Genomic DNA, 9,939 nt, shown 5'->3' with positions numbered 1-9,939 from the left:
AGAATGTAATTTGCTATTCAGTGACATTCTGATGTGTAAAAAACCAGGAGCCGGTGGTAAAAGGTATCTCTAAAGTCTGTGTACAGTGCATTAATGGGCATAACCGGGGGAGGAGGGGAGAGATGTCAGGGAGGGCACCATTTAATGACTCCAGAATAATCCCTCTCTCATTAGTGAAGGCTCTGAGGATCCACCGGGGCTTGAACTGGTAGAGCGTGGCATGCCGCTACAGTCTTTATCTTCATATTAAACCATTTGCATAACATTACAGCCACTGGAGAGACTCCCTTAACAAGGCCAGTTGCTCTTCATTTTAAAAGGGGACAGTGGGTGTCTCAGCAAATCTATTCGGCGGTAAGTGGAACTGCTGCCGGTGCAAATGCAGCGGGAGGTGAGAGAGATCAGGACGCAGCATTTGGAAGCATATTTATCATACACTTGCTCATGCATCAGGCTCGGTTTGGGGTCCTTCCAAAAAATCCATACACACTATAGCTGTACCATCTATCCTGAATTGTCAGGATTTACGGATCACCTTGCATCCTGTGATTGTGAATTGCTCTGAACGAAATGTGTGGGGGACTGATTTCAAGTCCATCAACATGTAGTTTGTCCAGGGGGGGAGAAGATCAAGGCTATATTGCAGAAAATACTCTAGCTCATCTGTGCACCTATCATGGGCCATTTTTGTCACTCTATTGCCTGTGGAAGAACGTGGCTTACTTTAAGAAAGGCGAGGGAGAGAGAGAGAGAGAGAGAGAGAGAGAGAGGCGTGACAAAATTAAAATCAGTCATTTTTTCCCTGAGGAGCAGATCAATTTCCGCAGACTGGGTCGAGATATTTTTCGGCATTAGTCTTTCTCGACTTGAGCACAGCACCTAAACGGCCTGCCAGCGGGAGTCTCGGCACAGCTGCACGCTTCAGTAGAGAACAGTTACTTCTGCCGCTCTGAGTTTATTTGCGCCTCACCATGAGAATTGCCATAATTTACCCCACCAACACATCACCTCCCCAAAAGATGAGAGAAAGGGAATAGTGTGTGGAATGAAAGAGGCAAATTGATTCGACGTGATATTGTTTTCTGTTTTTTATTACGCCTATTCATTTTCTCAGAAAGAAATGCACAATTGGACCCGTGCCCGAGTTCGGTGTCATACTGTGGAACCTTACACACAAACCCTGTTGGCTATGTTTAAATTATAGAAACAACTACAGCATTTGAATAGCTCTGGCCTACTCAAAGTGCAGTGCAGGGTGAAGCACGTACAACGTACAGATTTCCTATAGACTTGTAGCACCATATTTTTAGGCAATAAGAAATTTGAAAATTAGACACTTCTGAGGTGATATCTAAGTCTCTAAGGAACATTAAAGGGATAGTTCACCCAAAAATGAAACATCTTTCATTAATTACTCACCCTCATGTTGTTACAAACCTGTAAGACTTTCGTTCGTAAATTAAATCTGTTTATCCTAAAACGACAGTCTCTTCAGAAAATTTAGACTAATCCACTAAATTCATGTATTACGATTACAATGTTTTGAATGTGGTAGTTGTGTAGCTGCCCGAAGATGAACGAAACTCTTACGGGTTTGGGTGAGTGTGAGTAATTAATGACAGAATTTTAATTTTTGGGTGAACTATCCCTTTGTGAACTTATAGGACGAACAAAGTAACTTTATAACTTTAAATTGTGGTCATCTAAATGGATGGTAAATTACATGAATTGGAATCATGTGAATAAGCAGGTTTTCTTGTTAAACATTTTTAAATACATGTTAAAAAATAAATAAAACATTAAACTAGAAATATGTTTGAGCAGATGGGGAGGGTTGTGACTATGTTGTTCTTACTGGACACAACAACAACACAGTGTAAATGTGATCAACTTATTAGCTTCTGATTTGTAGGCTATAGGCTATTTCTATATTTGTTTCCAATTTTATTTGTGGTTTTGAATTGGCCAACATTTTTCAAAATTGTGATAGGCTAATATTTCCACAAATAGGGTTACCTAGGCTATATAATATTAAGGTTTTTGAAATGCATAGTTAAACACTTAAAAAGAAAAAGAAAGAAAAAAGCACAAAAATCCTCAACACTCCCTGGACTCCCCTAGTGCACAAGAAATAGGCCTACGTGCATTTGTTAAAGGACTGAGAATTGGACTTTACGATCTTGCCTTAACTGACATTTGCTGTAGGCTACCTATGCCAGGGCAGGGGTCATTCTTTGAACGATTTGTGAACATTAAACCTCGCCTCCCCTCTTCAACGTTGCCCAAATCTCTGGTTGCGTCACGAGTCGTGTCTGAGTCTAATTAAAACCATATTGAGAAAAACGTAAATACGACCCAAGTTCCTCCCTCGGTCCTCTGCAGGGAGAGAGCGCTGACTCGGTAGGCTACGAGCGGTTTCGAGGGACGGAAGATCTTCTGTGTCATTTGTGGAAAGTTGCAGTTCATTTCGAAAAGTTTAACTATTACAAGGCTATCAGTATATAACGCACAATGGCTGGTCTAAAGGTAAGTGCACGTTGGACTATACATTTACATACCCTATATTGTAGTATCGTAAGCCAATCCAGTTTTATTTATCAGATTTTTCCAGTTATTTAACGGTTTCGTCTAAATACTTTTTTGCAAAAAAAAAAATTACACACACATATGCTAGCATATATACCAAACGTAAAAACTATACTTGTTTTTTATGTTTAGCTGGAGACACTGGCACATCCTATGAGTATTGTTGATGTCCGAATCTCTCTTATGAGTCGGATCTTTTCAATGATTCGCTAAAAATGATTCACAAATCCGGTTTTGGCTTCGTTTCCTAACACCATATTGAGCGTAGAAACCTAAAGAAAAGCCTTAAAACAGCTACTTTTGGGAAACGCAACTCTGAACGATTTGTTCACTAAACGCGATTCTCGAGTGGACAACTCATCTGGAGATTTAACGTTAGATGAATTTCTGTTTTAATGTAAATGCATATTCAACTTAGCCTACTTTATTGTTTTATTAATTTAATTATAACTGATTAACAAACCTAACTGGGACACATGCCATTACAACAAACACCATAATTAATAAAACTTACACAGTATGGCTTTATTGGAATAAATATGTTGCTCAACTGGTTGTATGAACCGGTTCGGTGAAGCGAGTTGCTTAAGAGAACCGATTCCAATGGAATGGATTCAAACATTGCTACATGAGGAGGATTTGGAGGGCGTTCCAACCTGACCAATCAGATCACTGGAATCTGCAGCTGCCCAGATGAGGTTAATCACTGCTCCACTGTAAAGCTGTAGCTAACCTTTTTAGGTTTATGAATGCTTTTCATGAGATTATTCGTTTTATAGAACAAAGGCCTAATATCAAGATGAATTTAGCATAGTCTACTGACAGTGGACTCTTGCTGATCTCAATTGTCTTCTTGTAGACAAGAATGTAAACAACTGACCAATAAAAAACAATTTTCTCACAGGTGTTTTCAGTTGAAATCTTATATGATTATTGTTTATCGTTATATTTTACCCCTCCATATGTTATGTTTTCAATCTTATTTGAGATCTTTCATAGCTGCTCTGAACACATCTGCAGATGCATCATGACTAAGCACATTTGCTGTCGCTCACTCATATGATGGAGGAGATACTGGGATGGTTCTACACGGCTTATTTTGTGTTTTACTATTCTCTTTTATCACCTTTCGTCATCTAGATTATTCTGAAAATAAAATGAACTTACCGCAGTCAAATAACTGTGTTGCAGTACATGAGTGGCTTTGGCAATGAGTTTTCCTCTGAAGACCCTCGCTGTCCAGGATCTCTACCTGAGGGACAGGTAATACCAAAACTTTGATCACCTACCTGATTTATAAACATTACACATCAAATGCTCAGTTTAGATTATTGTCTTATAGAACAATCCACAAGTGTGTCCATATGGCCTATATGCTGAGCAACTCTCTGGATCTGCCTTCACTTGCCCACGGTCGACCAATAAGCGAAGGTATTATGTAGCTTTGAAAAATGTCATGTCAGTTTGTAACAACCTAAACTCTTAAGATTTGTAAGAACTGAGCATAGCACACTTATGTGTTTATAGCTGGCTGTACCGCATTTTACCCTCTGTGCGCCACAAACCTTTCACTCCGATGAGCTGTGGAGATCTCACGGAGAACTGGAATGAAGTGGAGCCTGACCCCAACCAGCTACGATGGAGGCCGTTTAACATCCCCAAATCTTCAGAGAAAAAAGTGGATTTTATATCGGTATTTCATTCTTGCACATAGATATTACTCATATTTCCTTCATATTTTAATAATCTTCAGTCCCAGCATTAATTTGATATTTTCAGGGTCTACATACTGTCTGTGGAGCTGGAGATTCAAAATCTCGTAATGGAATCGCCATCCACATGTACACCTGTAGCACTTCAATGACTGACAGGTCAGTTTGAATTGGATTCAACTCACCAATGATTTTGATGACCTTAATAAAGGGATAATTCACCCAAAAATGAAAATCCTGTCATAATTAGAATAAATCTGAGAGCTTTCTATCCCTCCATAGACAGCAACGCAACTACAGCTTTGATGCTTCAAAAAGTTTATAAAGAGATTGTAAAACTAATCCATATGAATTGAGAGGTTTAGTCTAAATTTTCTAAAGAGACACGATCACTTTATATGCTTTTACTCACATAAACACTAATCAACTCACACATCAGTTGTAGTAAATGGAAGCTCAAGCGTGTTCGCTTGACGTGCGAGAACCAATGAGGTTCATTCTCGTGTTACGCAGCACGTTTGAGTTTCCTCAAGAACCAATGAGGTTCATTCTCGTGTTACGCAGCACGTTTGAGTTTCCTCAAGAACCAATGAGGTTTATTCTCGTGTTACGCAGCACGTTTGAGTTTCCTCAAGAACCAATGAGGTTCATTCTCGTGTTACGCAGCACGTTTGAGTTTCCTCAAGAACCAATGAGGTTCATTCTCGTGTTACGCAGCACGTTTGAGTTTCCTCAAGAACCAATGAGGTTCATTCTCGTGTTACGCAGCACGTTTGAGTTTCCTCAAGAACCAATGAGGTTCATTCTCGTGTTATGCAGGACGTTTGAGTTTCCTCAAGAACCAATGAGGTTCATTCTCGTGTTACGCAGCACGTTTGAGTTTCCTCAAGAACCAATGAGGTTCATTCTCGTGTTATGCAGGACGTTTGAGCTTCTAAATTTAATTTTCACCCTTTAATTTTGGGGTGAACTATCCCTTTAATTCTTTGTTCATTATTTATTTTGTAAGATGGTACTTTTTTCTTTCCATAGATGTTTCCAAAATGCAGATGGGGATCTCCTTATTGGTCAGCTTGTGGACTTATTATTCATTACCATATTTTTTCCAAGATTATTATATTTTTATCTTTCAGGATTAATAGTTTATTTAGATGCATTTAAAAGTGATTTAGTTGTAATGTATTTGAATTAACACTGGAATCTGTGTTTTAGTGCCTCAACAAGGTGAAATCCTGATTACTACAGAATTTGGGAAGATGATGGTGGAGCCCAATGAGATTTGTGTCATTCAGGTGCCACTCTAATATCTATATCTAAGATTTCAGAGTCAGTATAACTTTTAATGTTTTTGAAAGAAGTCTCTTCTATAGGCTGCATTTATTTGATCTAAAGTAAGTAAAAACAGTGATATTGTGAAATATTAGGCTATTACAGTTAACTGTTTTGTATTTTATTACACTACCCGTTAAAAGTTTGGAATACTTACAATTTTTAATGTTTTTGAAAGAAGGCTCTTATTAATTTGATAAACAGTAATCATGTGAAATATTGAAGAAACATTTATTATTATTATTAATATTATTAAAAACAGTTGTGCTGCTTAATATACATGTTACATACAATATAACATTTCTCCAGGATTCATTGATGAATACAAATCTGAAAAGAATAGCATTTATTTTAGATATAATTTTTTTGTAACAATGTAATCTTCTTTATTGTCACTTTTGATCATCCTTGCTCAATAAAAGTAATTTCTTTTTTTTAAAAAAATCTTACTCAACCCAAACATTTGAACGGTAGAGTGCATTCATCTTTGTATTCAATATTTTGATGAACAACAAATTATTTGTTTTGTTTTTTAGCAAGGGATGCGTTTTAGTGTTGATGTGTTTGGAGAGACCAGGGGATACATTCTAGAGGTTTTTGGAGCCCATTTTGAGCTGCCTGACCTGGGTCCTATAGGTATGTACAACACAATTTCTTATTTAATGTCTCTGAATAATATATTGCTTTCATTGGCTGCTGAGAAAAGTCCATTAATTTGGTTCTACAATGCAGGGGCTAATGGACTGGCTAACCCCAGGGACTTCCAAACGCCTGTGGCTTGGTATGAGGACCGCACTGTAGCTACCGGTTACACCATTGTCAACAAGTACCAGGGAAAGCTCTTTTCATGTCAACAGGTACCATGGAATTATCACGTCATTAGTAATTTCCATTACTCACACTGCTGCATCAATAAAGCACTGAATATTTATGGATTGCACACAATCTCTAAAATCCATGCTGGATATGTTTTTAATAAGATCAAGATATCAAGCATTAAGCATTCATTTTGCACTGAATTTATTTCCCTGTGTCTTGTCGAGTGAATAATTGACTTGTTACGGCTGTCAGGAGCAAATTAGAGAAAGAAAAAGTAGCATCACGAAGCAGTATCAACATCGTAACGAAGAAAAAAAATGCAGTTAGAGCACATCTATACATTGAGCAGACAGGTCCCATTGTCTGTATTCGGTTTAAATGGTTTACATTCTTGAAGGAGAAGGTACTGCCTTATCCTGTTGTTTTGTCCTCCAACTGAGTGCTAAAATTGCTTAAATTAGCTTATTATTTGCTTGACTGGGAAAATATGTTTGTTTTGTGTGTGTGAGTTTGTTTTTTCTTCGTTTTAATCGAGTCTGGTAGAGTTATCCCAAGAACTGTTATGCCTGTGAGATTACAAACATTGGGGTCCCAGAAACCCCAGGGTGCACAGAGAGTGTCTTTGTGTGACTGAATGTAGCTGCAAAAACAGTCGTGTTCTTGTTTGAGTCGCTGGATTTGTGTTTGTGTGTACAGTTGTGACTGATGTTTTACCTGGATACGTGCGTGCGTGCGTGTGTGTGTGTGTACATGTGGGTGGGTTGAAACAACAGGAGGGCGCATGAGGGTCAGGACAGCAGGCAGTCTTTGCTTTAATGAATTATATTGATTTTGCTAGCAGCATTCAAAACCTGCCTGCTGCAACATTATCAAGTGAAGGGTGTATAAAATTGCGGTTTTTAACGAAGACATTTTTTCGCTCTGTAACCTACTATTTCAAGTACAAGCGCAGAGCATCAAAACGAGACGACGCGGTTTAAACGTTTTATTGAGGACATTGATCGTATCTCAGTGTTTTGAGTTTATTAAATTATGTGGTAAATTAATTATGTGGTTTATTATTACTTGCAGTTCCCATGTTTATGTAATTTTAAATGTGTTATAATAGGACTTTTCGCCATTTAATGTGGTGGCATGGCACGGAAACTACTCGCCGTACAAATACAATCTGGAGAACTTCATGGCCATCAACTGTGTGGCGTTTGATCACGCAGTGAGTAATTTGCTTTATTTGACGTCTTAAAGGGATAGTTCACCCTAAAAATAAAAATTGGCATCACTTACTCACCCTCATGTTCTTCCAAACCTGTATAAGTTTATTTCTTCTATTGAACATAAGATATTTTAAAGAATGTTGGTAACCAGACAGCTGACGGCAGCCACTGACTTCCATAGTAGTAACGTTAGGAAAAAAATACTATGGAAGTCAATGGCGACCGTCAACTGCTTGATTACCAGCATTCTTTAAAATATGCGTTTGTGCTATAACACAAACAATAAAAAAATAAACTCAGAGGTTTAGACAAACATGAGGGAGAGTAAGTGATGACATTTTCAAAATCAACACATTTGCACTCTCAATAAAATTACCTGACTTTTTATTCCCAGGATCCCTCGATTTTCACCGTTTTGACAGCCAAGTCCACTCGCCCAGGTGTGGCCATAGCTGATTTTGTGATCTTTCCCCCTCGCTGGGGTGTAGCTGACCGTACCTTTCGGCCTCCCTACTACCATAGTAAGTCCTGTTGACCACGTACTAGTATTGAAACCGATTGAAACCAAGTGAAGTTTTAAGCGGTTGATGAGCGCCCTCTATCTGTGCTAAAAGGGAACTGCATGAGCGAGTTTATGGGATTAATCAAAGGCCACTATGAAGCAAAGGAAGAAGGTTTCCAGCCTGGAGGAGCCAGTCTCCACAGCATAATGACTCCACATGGCCCTGATGGCGACTGTTTTGAGAAGAACAGCACAGCTCTTCTTAAACCAGAGCGAGTTGCTGAGGGCACTATGGTAATGTTTATATTTTTCGTTTTATAAAATCATGTAAAAGGCCAGATCAGGTTTTAAACAAATGCTGTATCCAACAGGCATTCATGTTTGAGTCATCCTTCAGCATGGCTGTGACCAAGTGGGGTTTGGACACCTGTCACCGTCTGGATAAGAACTACTATAAATGCTGGGAAGCATTAAAGAGTCACTTCAATCCAAACTGGAAACCCAGCAGCAAATAAAACATGACGTATATGGTTTAAACTCGAGAGAATGTCAGTCAGCATAATATTTGATTTGCCTGACATGTCGATCAACGGTACACAATGGTTTTATCTCTAGATATGAGAGGTTTATATAACCAGATGTCAACCAATAAAACTAAATGAAAGACAAATACATTGTGATTTCTTTTTTTTTTCAATAACAGTGATAAAACAAGTTTCAACAGTAAAGCATTTTATTTAGTATATAATTACAAGTACTTTTTTGTTACAATAAACAATTTTAGGATGACACCTTATAGGGGCGCTCATAGGTCCCTGCCTTTATCTTGGCCTCCCTTTTGTCCTGGAAAGATGGGAAATCACGTTAAAATATAAACTGCAACTTTGTAATTGTCAATAAGAGGTGAATTCATACAATGATGTGGATTCAGCTCACCCGGTCTGTCTTAAAGACAAAGTATAAGACGAAGAGAGGTAAAACTCCAAACAAGCCGCCGATCAATGATGTTTTAGCAGTTGGTCTGAAGTTGGGATAGACGTTCTTGCCGCGTGCATGTATCCACCTTGTAAGAGCAGGATCATCCTACGAACAAAAACACATAGAGCTTTATCACCTGACCTCAAACATGTCAGGTTATTTTACCTTATGAAAGTTTCAATAATGCAGTTGTCAGTATTTTAAGTAATAAGGCAAACAACACACTTAGGAGGATGCATTCTGAATATGATCTTTCTACATCAAGACGAGTGAAACTTGAGGAACAAAACAAGCTGGCAATAATAACTGCTAGCGAGCAGTGAAGGTCACTCACTTAGGGTTCAATATAAAACAATATATGCTTTTAAAACAGGAATGTGGACTAAATAAATATTTATAATAACATTATAAAATGATACGTTTGTTACAATATGCAATCAAGGCGATTTATACATTCATTGTAACCGTTTTACTCCATGCTAATGTTTGCAGACTGCTCTTTGGTTTGTCTTACAATAAGCTCTTGCCGATGAGGATTGTTTAGCTGCAACAGATACTGCCTCTTCAGTTGTGACCGCAGAGCCGCTCTAGCCTCCTCAGACCGCCGGTACTCAGGTGAAAGATTGAAATATTCGGCTGGATCTAATGTTTTTGGCCGTGTAGCCAAAGGAGCCTCTTTGTAGTCCGCCATGACTGAACGGCGAACAACACGCCCCGACAAAAAAAAGGAACAATCTGATTGGCTGCGCGTGACGTTCACGAGTCTCGCGGTATTTCAGGACACCCTAGTCTAAATATG

At 38.5% G+C, this 9,939-nt stretch overlaps 2 protein-coding genes across 2 annotated transcripts; one reads left to right on the top strand and one right to left on the bottom strand.

Annotated features, from left to right (window-relative positions):
• Positions 1–2,268: 2,268 nt before the first annotated feature.
• hgd (homogentisate 1,2-dioxygenase) lies at positions 2,269–8,832 on the top strand. Its single transcript, XM_079602565.1, has 13 exons — positions 2,269–2,526; positions 3,778–3,849; positions 3,929–4,017; positions 4,114–4,279; positions 4,366–4,457; positions 5,331–5,365; positions 5,511–5,590; positions 6,164–6,263; positions 6,360–6,484; positions 7,555–7,659; positions 8,055–8,181; positions 8,275–8,456; positions 8,534–8,832. Exons 1-13 carry the CDS (start codon positions 2,512–2,514, stop codon positions 8,675–8,677), a joined length of 1,332 nt encoding a protein of 443 aa, XP_079458691.1. The 5' UTR covers positions 2,269–2,511; the 3' UTR covers positions 8,678–8,832.
• A 45-nt stretch (positions 8,833–8,877) lies between these two features.
• ndufb4 (NADH:ubiquinone oxidoreductase subunit B4) lies at positions 8,878–9,872 on the bottom strand. The gene is made up of 3 exons (XM_079602574.1): positions 9,655–9,872; positions 9,099–9,245; positions 8,878–9,005 (listed from the first exon to the last, which is right to left on the bottom strand). The coding sequence occupies exons 1-3, from the start codon at positions 9,829–9,831 to the stop codon at positions 8,943–8,945; spliced, it is 387 nt and encodes a 128-aa protein (XP_079458700.1). The 5' UTR covers positions 9,832–9,872; the 3' UTR covers positions 8,878–8,942.
• Between the last annotated feature and the right edge of the window lie 67 nt (positions 9,873–9,939).

Source organism: Phoxinus phoxinus, assembly GCF_949152265.1.
Source record: "Phoxinus phoxinus genome assembly, chromosome: 24".
Taxonomy (NCBI): Eukaryota; Metazoa; Chordata; class Actinopteri; order Cypriniformes; family Leuciscidae; genus Phoxinus; species Phoxinus phoxinus.
This window is presented reverse-complemented; position numbering and strand designations above follow the sequence as displayed.

Coding starts and splice junctions, on each gene's coding strand:
- hgd (XM_079602565.1), top strand. Junction 4,280..4,365: donor AAAAAGTGGATTTTATATCG/GTATTTCATTCT, acceptor TGATATTTTCAG/GGTCTACATACTGTCTGTGG. Junction 5,591..6,163: donor ATGAGATTTGTGTCATTCAG/GTGCCACTCTAA, acceptor TTTGTTTTTTAG/CAAGGGATGCGTTTTAGTGT.
- ndufb4 (XM_079602574.1), bottom strand. CDS start 9,831: ATGGCGGACTACAAAGAGGCTCCTTTGGCTACACGGCCAAAAACATTA. Junction 9,246..9,654: donor CTCATCGGCAAGAGCTTATT/GTAAGACAAACC, acceptor TTTTGTTCGTAG/GATGATCCTGCTCTTACAAG. Junction 9,006..9,098: donor TTGTCTTTAAGACAGACCGG/GTGAGCTGAATC, acceptor CCATCTTTCCAG/GACAAAAGGGAGGCCAAGAT.